Genomic DNA, 19,035 nt, shown 5'->3' on the forward strand with positions numbered 1-19,035 from the left:
AATTTTTTTAATCTAAAAGGAACCAAAAGTTTTTTTTTCATTTATAAGAAAATGTTATTTTGTATATTGTATAATTAAAATAAATTTTATGTGAATAAATTTTCTGTATATTTTTTATCTGATGTATCACACAAAGCTGTAAAAGGGGATTGATGATTATTGCCATAATGTCTGCATAACTCCGGTATATTGAGAAGTTATTCATGACTCAGTTATGTTATGAACAAACCTGGCATAGCAGTATATACATTTGCATATGGCACCCCTAGTGACTGTGTACTTATAGACTTGTACTTATAGTCACTTATTTGATCAATAAATCAAAACACTTATTGACAGATATAAACTTTATTCAAACGTTTGATGAGGACAACAAATCAAGGGAGTACATCACTATGTTGTTCATACATCACTTTCCAATGACTGGTTCTGCCGGACCTCCTCTTTAAAAAAAAATCTTTAATAATTTTAAAGGGAAAATATTCAAACGAGACATTTCTGAAATATTAAATACAAATAAGAACTTACACATCCTCACATTCTTGCATTAAACAGACAACAAAGTTGAAAATCCTGTCCCTAAAAATAGATTTGTAAATTAAAATTTTCTAACATTGCCCAACTGTCTAGTTTCTGGAAAATCGTAAAAATAATCAACATACTGTCTTCCGTTGTCGTGGATACTTGTTCAGCCTCGCATTAAGTAACCAGTCGGTGTGGTATATTTCAAGTTTCCATCGTAACTGTTGGCCCAGCCGCTGTACTTACAATTGTAAAGACACATTCCTAGATAAAACGGTGTATATATATTGGATTTTCTTAAATAGACATCAAGGAAACAAAAAATTAAATGTTTGAATGAAATGTGAATTCAGTTATGGCTAAATACTATTAAAACGGGCCTGGTTTTTGGCAGCAGTAGAACTGGAAACGTCTGTCCTAAAAGTGGTCGTTATGGTAACTGGTGACGCCGTCTATTACGCCCCCGTGAGGACACTGGAAAACCACGGGTTGGTCAAAGTCGTTCACATACTCTAGCAATGAAATACGGAACTTCAAAAAAAAAAGCTAATTATATGCCAAATATCTTAATATTTAAAATCATGCCCGAAAGGCCATCAGCAAATCACAGTGGCTCATAAAAATAACGTGCTCGACGTATGTTCATGTACCTGTCCAGCTACAGTTCTCGGAGACTTGTATATAACTGGTACACTGAAAATCGAACACTCTGTCCTCCCTTCCGTTGTCATGGTGACTCTCAATAAGGTGGATGGATTGGCGTTGTGGACAAGTGAAAGTGAACGGCTTATCATATTCATTCACCCATCCATACACCCCCACTACTAGAGTCAAAAGAACTGTGGAAAGATTTTATTCACGAATGATTAGATTCATTCCCCTCTACCTAATATCGGGAGGGGGTCTTAATTTTGGTTTATCCACCATTCTATCTGTCTGCAATACATTATTTTCCTGGGGATATTTTATCTTTGACATTGAATTATTATGTCGCTGCCCTTTAAGACTGAGAGTCCTATCAGTTTTAGTGAAAACGCCAAAAGCCAAGGTAAGAGAATCATATAATAAAGAAAATGATTTCCAGTTTCTTATATGATGGCTTTCGCTAATAGAAGAAATTCGGGATCCTATTGAAGTGAAAAGTGCAGATTACAAATTCCTATAAGCTAGGAAGTAGTTTCTATGTAATTTTTATACTTTGTAACATAGGATAACGTAGGCAATCTGACCAGTTACCCCAGGGTCCACGCAATTATCTCAAATTGGTATTTTAATGTGATAAAGCCTACCTGATTCGATTCTTTAGGCAAAAAGATATTGATTGATTGATTGTATGTTGTTTAACGTCCCTCTCGAGAATTTTTCACTCATATGGAGACGCGCAAAACGAGAAAGACTTACTATTTAAAGAAGAAATAGTCACGATTGGCAGCAGATTTTTTGTTTTTGATATCAAGGTCTTTATGAAAAAGATAATGACATTGATCTGACCTTGCTCCGACGATATATTTTTAATTAAATTGATACCAACATGTAGTGACATGTCTTCTAGAATATGCGATAATGTTAATTGATTTTTAAATGCAATAAATATGAGAAAAATCCCTCCTGAAGAAAAACTGGAATGGGTTTAATGGTTATAATGGATTTTTGTGAGGAGCGCTTACTTTCACAGTTGACGGCTTACTTTTACACTAGGAAGAAAAATCATAAATACATAACTTTGTCGAAGTCTTTCGACGCAAATACTGATAGTCGATCACTATCAAAGAGAGCAAATATCAAAGAAAATGCAAATGAAATACAATTAAATTAAATACAATCCCATCAAGTGTTTTTTTTTTAAATTCAGAACAGGAAATAGAGATAGTGTTGAAATTCAATCATATATATTTTGCTTTCATTACGAAACAAATTGACTAAGTTTACTTTGATTGATCAATTTGCGATGCATTACAATAAGTTCCATTTTATTGCAGCAGATTGCAGGATCATGCTATGATAATTTTACTTCAACAAGCCCATTTAGTCACCTTGTCAATGTATGAGATCTATTCCCCCCACCATCCACCCTCTAAAGACAACCTATATATACATTTTTCCCTACTGACTTATTGCAAGTTGTGAAATTTGCATAATGTAAACTTTGTTACAATGTTCGATAACTCAAATTATGGCCCTTTGAACAACGTGGATAAAACGATCTTTGTTCTCTGCTTTATATTATGCAAATGTTCAGTCAATGCTAACAAGCGGCCAGTTTGTAAACTATATAAGACTTTAGAGATACATATTCACAATGTGCTAGTGTTAAAATCAGATTTACTAACAACAAAGATACGTCTAAAGATTGGATAGGGTGTGAGTTTAACTCACTGACCAAGTACTGGTACATTAAAAGCAGTAATGAAAAAGCACGTTTGATTGATTGTTCTTCAATATGTAAATCGTCGCATTGTTTGATTGAGTTTCAAAGTCTTTATTCATCAGACAAACGATAAAACTGAAATTAGAAAAATGGCCAGTTTTAACCCGATTTTCCATAAAATCACGTAAAACAAAATTGAAGTTAATTTTTTGACTGATATTGCATTTTTGACCAGTGCAATAACGTGCAATTCTCATTAAGATAAGCTGTTTCAGTAGTAGTTCATATGTAAATTAGAAGTTTACTAATCAGTCAAAGACGAGCATTCATTTCTTCTGGAGGTTTACACATACCTAAACTGGTTGTTAAAAAATAGTAAGAGATATCTTTATTGAAACTCCCCTTGCATACCAAAACTTGGTTTGGTGTGAGTTTAACTCACTAACCAAGTACTGCTACGTTAAAAGCAGTATCTGAAAAGCACGTTTGATTGTTCTACATTGCAAATCGGTGCTTTGTTTGATTGAGTCTCAAAATTTTTATTCATTAATCAAACAAGAAAAGTTCATTTGTTTTTCACTGTTTTACATACTCCAACAAGTGCATCAAAGCAACAAAATGTAACTGAATTTTAAAGTCTTTTGTCGATATTTCAGATAAATAGTATGGGGGTGGGTCTATTAAAGTTTATCTAATAATTATAGTTAAACCTATGAATGATTGTAAATAAACCGGCCTAAGAAGAATACTAAATATGAAAATGAGTACATTTTCAACATCTTTTTTTTTTTTAAATCATACTTGAATTAATATTGACCAAGTATGGTTTAAATAAGTGAAATTTTATCTTTATTTAATAGTAGATTTAATTAGCTTGCAATTAAAAGAGCTTCACTCAACACAAAGTTTCCTCTGAATGTTTAGCATAAACACCATCAGTTTTTCTATATTAAAAAATCATCAAAAGTAACCGTTGTGTTGATTAGAACTCAGCTCTGAGTACTGTTAAAAGAGTAAATTCCATTATACTTCCTGGTGCGTATCTGCATCATTCAAAAAATGTCTACTCATCAGTCAAAGACGAGAATTCTAACTTTATTTCTAAACTAATCGTTTGACCAAAGAAAAGAAACGCAGATATACAGTATATCATATTAATCTCAACATAAATACTGGGTTGTTTATTTGGATTCATTTTTTTTTTGACTGACATTGCATTTTTGTCCAGAGTAATAAAATGCATTTCTTATTAAGATAAGCTGTTTCAGTAGTACATAAAGTTCTCATGTAAATTAGAAATTTACTAATCAGTCAAAGACGAGTGTTTATTTCTTCTGGAGGTTTTTATATACCTAAACTAGTCGTTAAAAAATAGTAATAGGTAACTTTATTTAAACTTCCCTTGCATACCAAATCTTGTCGGTGGTTGAAAAACCATCAATATATAATTTTGTCGAAGTCTTACGACACAAATACTGATAGTTGATTTTGATTCCTATCAAAGAGAGCAAATATCAAATAAAATGTAAATTTAATATTATCCCATTAATTTTTTTTAATTCAGAACAGGAAACAGGAAATAGGAATAAAGTGCAAATTAAAGCATAATTTGATTTCATTAGGAAACAAATTGGCTATGTTTACTTTTATTGATCAATTTGCAATGCATTACAATGAGTTGCATTGTACTGCTGAAGAGTGCGGTATCATGCTATGATACTTTATTTCAAGAAGCCCACTTAGTCAACTTGTCAATGAACATGTATTAGAAATATTTCCCCCACCATCCACCCTCCAAAGACAGCCTACATATACGTTCTTCACTACTGGCTTATTGTAATTTGTGAAATTTGCATAATGTAAGTTTGTTACAAAGTTCGATAACTTAAATCATGGCCCTTTGAACAACGTGGAAAGCACGATCTTTGTTCTCTGCTTTATATTATGCAAATGTTCAGTCAAAGCTAATAGGCGACTAGTCTGTAAACTATATAAGACTTCAGAGATCTACTTTTAAAATGAACTAGGGTCATAATCATAGTCACTATCAACTATGCTACACGCACAGTTTGATTTTGGTGTGAGTTTAACTCACTGATCAAGTACTGCTACTTTAAAAGCAGTAATGAAAAGAACTTCTGATTGTTCTACATTGGAATTCGTCGTTTTGATTGATTGAGTCTCAAAATCTTTATTCATTAGTATAACAAGGAAGTTCATTTCTTTTTCACTGATTTGCATACCCCAACAAGTGCATCACAGCAACAGAATGTAACTTTATTATAAAGTATTTTGTCGAGTTTATAAATGGCTAATTCAGATGCTCGTATAGTAAGAGAGAAAACCTATTTATGTTTACCTAATATCATAAATAAACTAATCTTATGAATAATTGTAAATAAACATAAGAAGATCACTTAATATGAAAATGAGTACAATTTCAACATATTTTTAATTAAATCGTACTTGAATTAATATTGACAAAGTATGGTTTAAACAGACAGTATGTAAAGCAGTACAATGCATTGCAGGACAAATTTTCCTCAGAATGTTTCACATATACCCAATCAGTTTTCTGTATTCAAAAATCAGCAATTTAGTTTCTCATATGTCTTCTGTAATTTTGATTCGTATTCTATTATTTTTTATTTGTATTCTCAATTTTTCATTTGTATTATATAATTTTCTTATTTTTCTATTTGTAATTTAAACTGATTCTTTTTAGTGCTACAATTTTCTTTAAAAATTGGACTTTATAATCATGTCATTGTACTGTATAATTTCTCATTTGTATCTTAAAAGTTTTGTTTCGTATTCTATAATTTGCATTGCATTATTTTTCTTTTATTGGTATTTCATAATTTTCCAGTTGCATTCTACGGAAGCCCTGGAGGGACATTGACTTACTTGTTATGACTTATTTGTTATAGCTTATTTGTTTTGACTTATTTGCTTTGAGATTTTTTTGTTTTATTCTAACTAAGTGTAGGTAACTATTGAGAACGATTAATTGTAGTTTTGTAGCTAAACGTACAAAACTGATGTGATTACTAAATTTTTTATCTGTTAATTACGGACGCTTTGAGGGATACTGACTTATTTCTTATGTGTTTTGACTTAGTTCTTATGTGTTTTGACTTAGTTCTTATGACTTAAATTTGAATTCTTGTTATTTTGAATTTGTTTTGAGAAGTTTAGTTTACAAAAAGTGGCGTGAAAGATGGAGGCAACGTATAGTTTCAGAAAAAAGAAAAAATGTTCTTGAATTTATTACTAACGACAAGATAAAATAGTAGTCATGTTCTTGTCTTCAATCATTATATGCAAACTGGAAGTAACATATAAGAATAAAGTAATAACTTTTAGAAAATAAGAATTAAGTCATAACAACAAACATAATATTTACTTTAGAAATCACAACTGTGCTGGATGTTATACTACAATTTGTCAATCAAAGACCATAGTTAAAATAGGACTTAATATCATTTTTATCATAAAAGTAAGCCAAGCAACAGGTTTTCAATAGCTTTCTTACACTTAGTTATAACTAGCTACGAAACATTCACAACAAATAAGTCAAAACAAAATAGTTATAACAAATAAGTCATAACAAGTAAGTCAATGTCCCTCCAGGGCTTCCGTAGCATTCTATTAATCTCCATTTGTACCCTTTTATTTTCCATAAAGTTTCTATTTAATTGCATATTTTTTCTTTTAAATTCTAAAAAAAAAATATTTCCGATTATTTTCCATTTCAATTTCCATATGTTTTATTACTTTTTTTTTTATTTGTGTTTCTTAATTTTCCATTTATTCTGGTTAATTTTCTATTTTTATTATCAAATTTTCCATTCGATTGTATTCATTTTGTAAATAAAAGAAATTTAATACAAATAAAAAGTTACAAAATGCAAAATGTAAAAAAATACAAATGAAAATCATTCAATGCATACGAAGAAGATATAAAATTTGCAATGAACGTTCGACATGACATACCTTTGTGTTTTTTCGTTTTTATTATGTATACAAAGAATCGAGAAGAGTGATTCTAAAATAAGTCCTTTGGATGAGCAAAACTTATTAGAAAAAAATGAAATTTTGATTACCTCCGATTTGCCGCATAATTTTTCCAGTATTTAGTGTGACATTCTGGGATAAACAGATAAGCTATCTATATTTATGAGATCTATATGACTTCAAAATAATTACATAATTAATACAAATCACGCTACTTTGTCCAGCTGACAGGTTGTCCTTGAAACAATTTTCCCCAACGCGTCTTGACATTGGAAGTTTGAACAGTTAAGATTTTTAATTAAAGCATTCTTAAATTCATTCGTAAGAATAAGAATAAGTCTTAAACACCCTCTGCTAGCAATCTAAAACTTCCAAATCATTAGTATTGAGAAACTGTGGCATTAACTATGAAGAATTACATAATGGATTTTATTCAATAATTTTTGTGAGAATGACATTTAATAAACATATTAATTAAGAATTATCTGAGGATGTATTATTTACATATCTTTTTCCTATAACTTCTCCCGAGGGATTCCTGCAATATCAAATATATTAAAAGTATTTATAATTCACTTTAAGAATAGGGAAAATGCGTATGTATATATTTGAATTCATTTTAACGTATGTATATTGAGACACCAGTATATACTTACGTGTCCATGCAATGCTGCATCAAACATACATCAAAGTCAAAGATCCTGTCCCTAGTACAAAGATATTCTCATTGTCAGTAAAATCCATGAAAAAAAAAACAATGTATATCATAGAATTATTAACAATTCTTACTCTGCACCGTTGTTATGGATACTGATCCATCCTCTCATCACGTGACCAGCTGGTACCGTATAATCGACATCACCGTCGTAACTATTTACCCAACCGCTGTAATAGCAGTTGTAGAGGCACATTCCTGAGCAAATAAGAAATAAAAAGTTACTGTCTCATTTTAATCCATGTTTCAAACTTTCAAAATGAAATTCAATCTTGAAATATTGGACATTTGCTTTAGTTTTAAGAACCTGGTTTTTCGCAGCAGTAAAAGCGAAAGCGCCTATCTTCAGGTCCGTTGTCATGGACACTAGAGACGCCATCTAGAACACCGCCATTTGGGCACTGGAATGCTATTGGCTGGTCAAAGTTGTTGACATATTCTACAGGGAGAGAAGTGGATATAAGTCCTGTACATATCCCAGATCTGGTAGAAGTAACGTACTTGAAATTGATCAATTTTCAAAAAAAAAAAAATGAAATTGATATATGTAGTATACACTCTTGGCATCAATCTAATATTAATATAAATACAAGGTCTTCTAAATTTAACTAATTTGTTACTACTCGTACATTCTAGTAAAAGGTGCATTTAATTGAGAGTACACTGTACACTGTAATATTAAAAATTTTCAACTCAAGAAAACCATTGTCAACTGATAGGCCTACCTAGGTTGACAATAGTTTTCAATGTTACCCTTAACTACATGCAATATTTATTTTTTTATATATATATAAAAGTTTTATAAAGGGACATAAAAAGTGATCCTGTAAGGTTAGTGATAGAATTCATTAGAATACTAGTATTTATTACCCGACCAGAAACAACTCTCGGAAGCAGTCGTGTACTGGCTGCACTGGAAGTCAAAAACACGATCTTCAGCTCCGTTGTCATGGTGACTGACGACACGGTTGATTGACTGATGTTGCGGACACTTGAAGGTAAAAGGTTGATCGTAATGGTTCACCCATGAGTACACTCCTAAGAACAGGTTCAAACTCCAAACTGTATCGGACGAAAACATATAAAAGAAAATCAAATGTAGATGGACCTTCAAATCATAAGAATGGGACACATTTCAAAAGAATATTTATTTTATTAAGTTTTGGAATCCGATGTAGTTCTGTCACATCATCACACAACCGAGGTTAAGGTCGATAGTGCGATAAAGCAATGAAGATGAAGCGCTGGTGCGATAGCGTGATGACGATGCAATGGAGCGACAATGCGATGACGAAGAAGCGATCTTCTCTATCGATCCATCGCAGCATCGCTTTATCGTCGTCGTACCTTCACTTCATCGTTATCGCGCCATCGACCTTTAGTCCTCTTTTCTCCTCTCCTTATTGTACTTACTGAAAATACTCGACGATCTTCAATAGGAAGCGCAGAAGAAAATGTAAATTAATTCTGTACTTTAATTTGACATTAAATTGAAAAAGGAACAAAACGAGTTCTGTCTAGAAATCCAATGGCTATAAATAAATTGAATTATCATATGCTTATTATGTACATTATAATATACTCAGTACTTAATCAACTATAAACAGATCAAGTTAAATCTAAAATCACCTGCAGTAGTCCTCATATTCCACTCTTGAGTCACTTTGTAATATATATAACAGATAAGAGAAAACTGTCTGCTCCCATACAGATAATGAAAAATCTAACAAGAAGTATTTATATAGCTGAGTAGTTTTGTATCTTTCTTTGTTGAGTTCCTGAATGAAACACTAGTATATGGAGATATCAAACGGTATATCTAATACACGTCTGAAGTATGAAGCACCAACTGTTTGAAAGTTCCGACCAAAGTTAAAGTTTGGTGATTGTTACAAAAGTGAGTCAAATTCCAAGGTCGAGGTCAAGAAATTAAAAACCATTGTTCCAAAAGAAAAGTCTTATCACGCGAAATGCATATATGAAAGTCATAGCTATAAAGCATCAAAAGTTATAGACAAAGTTAAAGTTTCTGCGGACAAATCGATAGACATACTGACCGCTAGATGGAGGGATGGAAAGGGCAAAAACTATGTACCCCCAATTCTTTGATTATGAGGGCATAAAAAGCAAGATGTGTTTGTGAAACTCTGTTGCCCTTGAAAGCTTTTGGCGAAGGCTAAAGTTTCTTCAATGCAAGTCAAACTGGCCAAGTTCACAGTTTTTTTTAAAACATGGGTCAAACTCCAAGGTGCAAATAAAGAAAGCCTTGTTATAAGAAATACCGATAAAAAACTCTAGCACCATCTGTTCAAAAGTTATAGCCAAGGTTAAATTTTCCAAAAGTAGATCGAACTTCATGGTCAAGGTCAAAAGATCAATTTGTTGGTATTCAAAGGAAGATCTTGTTACAAGAAATATATACATGTACCTGTTAAATATGAAAGCCTTACTTCTTACTGTTCAAAAATATGCTCAAGGTTGAAGTTTTTTCTTAAAGCGGTTCAAACTCAGGTCAAGGTCAAAATTATTTATATCCTTGGAAAGGTCCTATCACAATGAATACACGTGAAATTTGAAAAACCTAGCGTCAGCACACAAACAGACAGTAAGGCAGATGGACAGGACAAAAACTATATATCCCCAAATCTTCGATAACAGGGGCATATTTTAAACATTTAGTTCACACAATTAATCTAAGCTAGGGTATTGCAAAGATTGTTTTGATGTTTAAAGGACATGCGCAACGTCTCATTCGTGGGAAACGACTGTATATAGAGGATCCGACAGACAAGCCAGTCTAGAACTTTATTTCTTCTTACCTGTGTAATTTGAGTTCCGCTTATAAAAGGACTTCCTGTGCAAATCCTGGAAATGCTGTACGATGCCTCTGAATCACATTTATATAAAACTTTACTTTTGTTTATCTTAAGAAAAAAAAAACATGAATTTTTCATCATTTGGTGCCTATTCAAAACTGCTAGTGATGTATGCATAATTTAGCAAAGAACATCTGCTAGAACTTTGAATTCAAATTAAGAATATCTTGGAAAATTATTTATGAGAATGGTAAATTGTAAAGTATAAATGCATGTACTTAGGAAGTTGAATAAAAGAGTCCTCCATTTCGGGAGAGGGGAGGGGGGGGGGTGGACAAATAAAGAAGTTGGGGGGAAAATATCTGCCTTGTAATGTGTGTATAAAAGTTCTACAAAAATCTACATTGTAACATTAAATCCTTAGTTACATTGCAACCAAAAGGCGACTTTATAAGACTCATTACACAGATCTGCGAATGCCATGATTGCCATTTTGTCTACATACCCCCAGTACATGTAGAATCTAGTTCACAGACAATCTATATTGCTGTGAATATACCGGGTATAGCAGTACATTCATTTGTATGTGTCACCTGTACTGGCTGTGTTGGTTTCAACTTGTATAAATCAAGTAACGATTTAACTATAAATCAAAATACACGCTGATTAAAGAAACTTTATTCCAGAACCTAAAGACCAATACAAAGCGATAGAGTACGTCACTATGTTATTCAGGCATCACTTTCCTATGACTGACTGTCCAGGACTTCCTCTTTAAGAAAAAAAATAATTTTCTAGTAATTCTGAATAAAACAAATTATTTAAGAGACATTTTTAATCTAAAAAAAAAACACTTACGCATCCTCACATTCTTGCATTAAACAGACATCAAAGTCGAAAATCCTGTCCCTAAAATTTTTTTTTAGAAAATTATAATATTGATTTGGCATTTCATAATCCATAGAAAGTTTAAGCATTAAAAATTATAAAATAACGAACGTACTCTCTTCCACTGTCGTGAATACTTGTCCATCCTCGCATTACGTAACCGATCGGTGCGGTATAATTCAAGTTTCCATCGTAGCTGTTGACCCAGCCACTGTACATACAATTGTAAAGACACACTCCTAAATAAAACGGTGTACATATTTATGTTTAGAATTATCTTTTTATATATATACTTTTAGTCAATAAAAGCGATTTTTAACGTGAATAAACAATTAAAATTCGTAAAAAGAGCGTAAACACGAATTTCTGGAAATTCAACAGTAGGGATCCGGTGCCTAGGAGGAGCAAGCATCCATCCCCTGTCGACCACCGGTCACCCTTGCCGTGATCTTTATGCATTGATCGGGTAGACGCAACTTTCCGTTTGATTAAACAATGGCCGAAAAATTGGTATAAAACAAGTCACTCAAAATAAGACCCACTGTTAGGATATGTTTGCTACCGAGATATTTATACATGTAGCAACCATAGAGTTTACGATATGCCGACTTTAAACAAGGCTGTTGAAATTCCTGTAACGTCAGCTTATAAGTAGGTAGTATGCCTCGCTTTAAAATTGATCGTACTTAGAACAAGCTTTTGAGTAGCGAATGTTAGAAGACATAACACAATAATCAGGTAATAGTGGAATCTTACTACATGAATAAGGAAAGTTGACGATGGAAAAGCTGGAATCATCGTTTCTCATAGAATTTGTCAGTTTCATTGCTTATAATTAGCAAAACATCCAAATACCGGTATATGAATGACAATAAATATTGTTAGTACAATTCTCGGTTAACCTTGGACTTCCAGTAAGACGTGGCATTCTCGGTGCTACGTAGTTAGCGTCTATCAAATGTCGAGTAGATTCTCATTGGTTTATAGAAATTAATAACATCAGGTTGACAACGATGAGACGACTTAAGCCCCATCTCTTCACCGAAAGAGACCTTGTTATTGGCTATTTTCTACACTCGTTGACATTCGCCGGAATTTCTATCCCATGTATACTTCAACAGTGTATGAAAGGTCACTTGTGTAAATTTCAGAAGCTAATTATGTGTAATTTTCAGTTAACTTTGGACTTTTAGTAAATGTTTATTTAGGGTCAATGTACATTGTAGCATTGATTGGAAAAAAAATAATAAAAAGGCTATACAGCAGGAGATGTTGATTATACACACTGATACTGCGGTCATTATATTTATTAATCACATTGATTTTGTCAATTATGTATTAATTAAGTCCAAAGTTAACTGAGAATTGTACTAATTGAGAACCGACCTGGTTTTTCGCAGCAGTAGAACCGGAAGCGCCTGTCCTCTCTGTGGTTGTCGTGGTAACTACTGACGCCGTCTAGTACGCCCCCGCGTGGACACTGGAAAACCAGAGGTTGGTCAAAGTCGTTCACATAATCTAACACAAAATACGGAATATCAAATTGTTTATATACCAAATATCAAAATATCATATGTTTGATATGCCATTTAAAAATCTTTATTGCTCATATAAATACGTAAGGTGATTGTATATTTTAAGACTGCACATATATAAATAGTTAAATACCTGTCCAAAAACAGTTCTCGGATTCTTTCGTATAACTAGTACACTGAAAATCGAACACTCTGTCCTCCCTCCCGTTGTCATGGTGACTCACTATTTGATGAATAGATTGGTGTTGTGGGCAGGTAAAATTAAACGGCTTATCATATTCATTCACCCATCCATACACGCCCATCAAAAGATACAACAGAACTGTGGAAAGATTTTAATCATGATCGGGTTGCTTTTATTCACCTCTCTTTTCCTAACATCGGGGGGAGGGGGTGGGCGTTACTAGTATTTGGTCTGCTAATCTTTCTATTTGTCTGTTTGTCTATTTCCCACATTCGCTTCTGGGAGATGTTTTAAAAGGTCCTCTGTCATTGCTCTTTCTATTTGTAGTGGACGTCAAAAGATATGAGGTTAAAAACATTATTGCACAAAATGATTTCCAGATTCCTATCTGATGACTCTCTTAAACTAAAGAAAATTGAAAGAAAGAAATAATTCATGCATGCTATGAAATATAGAATCTGGATGGTGCATTGTCCCTCTACAACTCCTATAGCTTTTAAAGTTAACAATTTGTTTCGTAAGTTTCATAGACCTGCTTAATTTTGAAGTCAGATACTGAAGTTCATGAAGAAATTCATCAAAACTTGCATTGAGTTTCTGTACATTCTATTTTTAAAATACAAATACATACATGTACGTTAGATGTATACACCGAATAACATGGCATGGTTAAGTAAGTATTCTGTATTAGGATTAAACATTTAAAGAAATATTCAGATATTGATTACCTCCTATCTGCTGCATGACTGTTCTATGATAAACAGATAAGATCTCTGCACTTGTGTGAACTATATGAGTTCAAAATCCCATTCTAACATTTTGGAATGTTTTAATATAAATCAAGCTACATGTAGATACATGTATCCAGCATTCCTTGTCAAAGCGTCTTGAACCTTTCACTTCTCCTTCCTCTTCTTTCGATACAGTGCAGGGCATTGTGGGCATCATCGCACCTTTTTTCAACATTTAAATAGGACGCAGGTGCAGCGGAGAGTCCTCTGTTTACGATCAAAACAGGATGAAAACACTATTGTCCCCTAATTTTTACCTATCTTTCCAGATCCTGATTTGAATAAGTCAAGGGATTAGGCTTCTATCACTCTAGATGGTAAAGCGTTCCACAGACGGATATCAGATGGAAAAAAAGATCCTTTGTAGGTGTCTGTTCCGGCAAAAGGAATTTGCAGTCTTTGTTGATGGCCTCTAGTACCAGCACCAGTAGGATAGAAAAAAGAAGGATGGAATGGCTACGGTAGGTACTAGAGAGTGTAAGATCTTAAACTTCAACACTGATTTTGCAGCTTGTCTACGATGTTGCAGTGGTTCCCATCCCAGCTGCTGTATCATTTTGATGACACTGCTGGTGGTCTGTTAGACAGCCAGCACATATCTTGCAGATCGGCGCTGTACATTTTCAATCATGTTGAATTTGTTCCGGGTATAGGGGTCCAAGAGTACAAGCATATTTCACTCAAGGTCTGACCATTAATGTGTAGCACATCTCCTTGGTCCTCTGAGGACAGGATGGTAGATTCCCCCGCAGGAAGGCTGTGGTGGAGTTTGCCTTCTTACAGACCTGGTCTATGTGTTGATTCCAGCTTAGATTGTTGGTAATGGTCACATCCAGGTTCTTAGCCTTGTTAGTCGGATGACCTCGCATTTGTCAGGATTGAAATCCATCAACCAATTTCTTCCCCATTCTTGGAGGCCGTCAAGGTCCTGTTGTAGCACAGCTGTGTCTTATGGTCTGCTAATCTTACTACACAGGAGGAAATCATCTGGAAACAGACGGGCTCTTTACTTTACTTGTGCGGTTAAATCATTGATATACACAACACTGTACTTTGAGGTACTCCTGAAAATACTGGTGCTGATTCTGACAAAATACCTTCCACCGTAACAAGTTGGGATCTTTTGCTAAGGATTAGGAATGACTCTATCCAAGACAAAATAGGGCCTCGATTCATTGGCATCTTAGTAGATTTCAGATCGGAAACCCTTGGCTAGCGAAGATGATTCCATAGAGGTGTAGCTTTTGAGCCAATCGCTGATGTGGTATTTTTCAAAGCACTTACTCTGAATAAAAGCGATAAACATCATGAAAACAATATCCAAAGTAGAAAGATAAAAAAAGGGCTTAAATATTAAATTGAGGCATTTCTTGTAGAGTTCCCATTGATTCGCTGTCATTGTACTTGTATATATGTGTATATTTATATAATAGCCACCTTATTGGTATAATCCTATAATTTGAAGAGGATCCCTCCTGAAAAATGGACGTATATTAAACAGTCTTCGAAAATTTCTAAATATCTTTTCAACAGGGGCTAAGATTATTACAGGGCCAGGATTTGCTCATAATTAAGATGCTATTTATGTCAACAACGACCTGAATTAAGGACAAAGTGAAAACGGATTTTGGCGAAAACCAGCGAGCAGAGAGTGTTTAAAAGACATTCAGTAACTGAGAAGAAAGTTTCCTATTAATATAACTTGCTTGTAGGGGTTAAACATTAAAAAAAAATAGTGACATCAGAACAGAGATACACTGTATATTAGTTGTTCGGATTTTAAAACATTATTTCTGAGGGCAACCTAGCAAATAAGACACTAATTGTTATTAATTATTTACTCACACATGTCAAAAGTATACAACGAATAAATAAAAATATCAATTATTTTCACAATGTCAACTTATCATTCATGATTTAATTAACACAATCAGAAAAAAGACTTTGCGAGAGGTCCATCCTGATACATTACACGTAAACCCCCAGTTTTAACTTGACTGAAGCTTGATTTAGAATCAACCTCTTCAGCTAATTATAAATCAGGTCTATTAATTTTATAGTCCGTGTAGGTGATCTGAATTGAAACTACACGCTAGATTATATCTTGACCTACTTGAAAAAAAACCTTGGGAAACTTAGGCATTATGTATAATTATCTCCTTTACTTTAATTGAACCTATTCCAAAAATAAGCAAATGATCACACAGAATGTAAAAGTTGAAACAAAGTAACAAACTTTGATCAATCTTAGTACACTTCTCAGCTAACCTTGGACTTTCAGTAAGGCGTCTGTCAAATGGCGGATATATTCTCATTGGTTCAGAAATTAATAACATGAGGAACTTTAAATTGTTGTTGACAACGATGAGATGACTTAAGCCCCAACTCTTCACCGAAAGATACTTTGTTATTGGCAACTTTCTACATTAGTTGACATTTGCCGGAATTTTTATCCCATGTACATTTCAACAGTGTATGAAAACTGTGTAAATTTCAGAAGCTAATTTTGTAACGTCGAGAATGCCATGCCTTACTGAAAGTCCACGGTTAACTGAGAATTTTACTATGCATCCAGCAAAGGATACAAGTCGCGAACGATGTAAAAATACGGACCTCTGAAAACACAATATATATTTGGTAGCATTCCACAGTCACCTGCATATGGTGTTTATACCAAACTTTTTCCATAATCAAGAGCTGAGTAAGACCAATTTTTAAACCGGGACAGACTGTCCACAGATGAGTTTTTGTAACAGATATTTCAACAATCTTGTTTGGAGTCACCCTTTCGTAAATTCTATGGTCATATATAATAATGACCCTGTTAGCTGAATGAAACTAAATGAAACTTTCCAGATTCTTTGTAACATAGTGCCATTGTGCATCTGTTTTACTTTTTGATCGGGTACATATCTTGGGTTTCCCGTAGCGAAACATTGACTGCCATTTTTCTATAATATTGAAGGGTACCAATCTCTTATCCGCAAATCCTCCTATACAAATGTATAAAATTTAATGATACTTTCACAGATTCCTTATTACATGATACCATTGTGATCTCCTATTTCACATTTTGATCCGACACTGATTTCGGATTTCCAAGAGTAAAACATGGACTTTGTCATTTCAATCATATGAGAGACGGGGTATCATTTAGTGAGCTCAGTGCTCACAGTACCTCTAGTTTGATTTAAATTCGCGGGGACTAGTTTTTACCTCGATCGTTCCATTTCCGAAAGACCTTGTGCCCTTATCTATATTTGTTACAGTGTCTCTCCTTATATATTAGATAAATTTTGGTTAATTCGGAATAAGTGCTTTATCAGGAAACAAAATGTGGATAAGTGCAGGTTATTTTAGACTTAATATTATTCCATATCTAAAATAAAACGCAATCATAAGAGTGTTCGTTTTATATGTTCTAGTTTTTTGAAAATAGTAGATTATTTAATGCGATTTCTCAAAAATGTTCATTTCGTTTTCTCTAATATTGATTCTTTTTGGGTTCCCCCTTTTAAGAAGGTGGGACTCTCTTTGATTATTTGTTTTGGATGTCTCTCTCTCCCTCTTCCTTTCTGAAATATTTTATTTTTACATAGCTCTGAGTTTGAACCTGTTCTTAGGAGTGTACTCTTGGGTGAACGATTATGATCAACCTTTTACCTTTAAGTGTCCTCAACATCAGTCAATCAACCGTATCGTCAGTCACCATGACAACGGAGCAGAAGATCGTGTGTTTGACTTCCAGTGCAGCAAGTATGGAGATGCTACTGAAAGTTGTTTCTGGACAGGTGATAGTAAAACATTATCGTATGTAATCTATAATCAATTTTAATTGCCTTGACGAAATTGCATTGATATTATTTCGTAAGTTACATACGCGCAAGTAGAATAAGGAAGATAACCGTATCTTTCTAGTAATGACGTTTAAGACAACCTTCACGTAAATTAAGATCGAACATTGTCAGAGACTTGTATTTAAAAACATTTCTGATTGAAAATAAGAAGGTTGGTTTCAGTATTTGTTTACTTGTATTTTTGTGGTTTAAGAAATTTGTCTAACACTGAATAAAGCAAAATTTTGTAAAGATACCGATGCAGTGTTCATATTGTAGTATCATTATATGCCCTAAAAAGTTTCAAAGCTTGGAAGGGATATATTTATTTCTTTATTTTTTCCTTAGAGTATGTCAACAACTTTGACCAGCCAATAGCATTCCAGTGCCCAAATGGCGGAGTTCTAGATGGCGTCTCTAGTGTCCATGACAACGGGCCTGAAGATCGGCGCTTTCGCTTCTACTGCTGTGAAAAACCAGGTTTTATTACCAGACAACGGTCCAACAATTTTATTCCCACAAGGAAGATATTCAATTTTAAGTTAAAAATAATCCCCTTTTCCTCGTTTAGGAATGTGTCTTTACAATTGCTACTACAGTGGTTGGGTCAATAGTTATGACGGGGATGTGGACTACACGGTACCAGCCGGTCACGTGATGAGAGGGTGGATAAGTATCCATGACAACGGTGCAGAGTAAGTTATTTTATGATTTACGGATTTAAAACTTGTACTAAAAAAACTTTCATGTTTTAACTGTCTCTTATATATATGTTGTCACTTTTTTCAATAGAAATATCTTAAATTTTAGAGACAGAATCTTTGACTTCGAAGTATGTTTGATGCAGAATTGCATTGACACGTACGTATAGATTGCATATTTTCATGTATTAGATTTAAAAAGCATCTGCAATTTTTTTTTTCCTCAAACGATTTACAACAAATGCTTATGTTTTATCTTTTAGAAATCCAGGTGGGGGTGTCGTGGGAAAAAGAGTTGTAAATAACACAAGCCATTCGTAATATTTATTTATATACCTGTATATAAGTAAAGGTCCGATTTTATTGTTCAGTTGCCATGATCTTACTACTACACCATACTCAATTATTTTAATAAAAAATTCCATTAAATTAACCCTTCTTTGTCAAATTGAATGTGTGATAATTTTTGGTGTGCGAACGATCATTCGGTCATTAATTTTGATGATGATTGTACATGTATATTCTTCATATAATATTCCATCTTCGCTATAGCCAAGGGCCTCTCTGGTACGCTACTCTCCGTATGAGAAAAATATCGTATCAGAAACCTTTAGCTAGCGAAAATGATAATATTCCAGTATTTGTTTTTGAAAAAGGAACCC

The 19,035-nt window shown here is 33.5% G+C and overlaps 3 protein-coding genes across 3 annotated transcripts; 1 reads left to right on the top strand and 2 right to left on the bottom strand.

Moving 5' to 3' along the window:
• Window positions 1-7,336: 7,336 nt before the first annotated feature.
• On the bottom strand, window positions 7,337-9,307 carry LOC134264954 (hemagglutinin/amebocyte aggregation factor-like). The gene is made up of 6 exons (XM_062747193.1): window positions 9,252-9,307; window positions 8,493-8,684; window positions 7,930-8,061; window positions 7,697-7,820; window positions 7,564-7,614; window positions 7,337-7,445 (listed from the first exon to the last, which is right to left on the bottom strand). Exons 1-6 carry the CDS (start codon window positions 9,265-9,267, stop codon window positions 7,382-7,384), a joined length of 579 nt encoding a protein of 192 aa, XP_062603177.1. The 5' UTR covers window positions 9,268-9,307; the 3' UTR covers window positions 7,337-7,381.
• A 1,809-nt stretch (window positions 9,308-11,116) lies between these two features.
• On the bottom strand, window positions 11,117-13,783 carry LOC134264955 (hemagglutinin/amebocyte aggregation factor-like). Its single transcript, XM_062747194.1, has 6 exons — window positions 13,774-13,783; window positions 12,995-13,183; window positions 12,713-12,844; window positions 11,442-11,565; window positions 11,297-11,347; window positions 11,117-11,210 (listed from the first exon to the last, which is right to left on the bottom strand). The coding sequence occupies exons 2-6, from the start codon at window positions 13,164-13,166 to the stop codon at window positions 11,177-11,179; spliced, it is 513 nt and encodes a 170-aa protein (XP_062603178.1). The 5' UTR covers window positions 13,167-13,183; window positions 13,774-13,783; the 3' UTR covers window positions 11,117-11,176.
• Window positions 13,784-17,093: 3,310 nt separating this feature from the next.
• On the top strand, window positions 17,094-18,725 carry LOC134264956 (hemagglutinin/amebocyte aggregation factor-like). The gene is made up of 6 exons (XM_062747195.1): window positions 17,094-17,186; window positions 17,436-17,627; window positions 18,021-18,152; window positions 18,244-18,367; window positions 18,483-18,533; window positions 18,637-18,725. The coding sequence occupies exons 1-6, from the start codon at window positions 17,171-17,173 to the stop codon at window positions 18,692-18,694; spliced, it is 573 nt and encodes a 190-aa protein (XP_062603179.1). The 5' UTR covers window positions 17,094-17,170; the 3' UTR covers window positions 18,695-18,725.
• The last annotated feature ends 310 nt before the right edge of the window (window positions 18,726-19,035 follow it).

This window comes from Saccostrea cucullata, unplaced genomic scaffold, assembly GCF_032062105.1.
Source record: "Saccostrea cucullata isolate Sc308-1 unplaced genomic scaffold, CSIRO_AGI_Scuc_v1 ctg328, whole genome shotgun sequence".
NCBI lineage: Eukaryota > Metazoa > Mollusca > Bivalvia > Ostreida > Ostreidae > Saccostrea > Saccostrea cuccullata.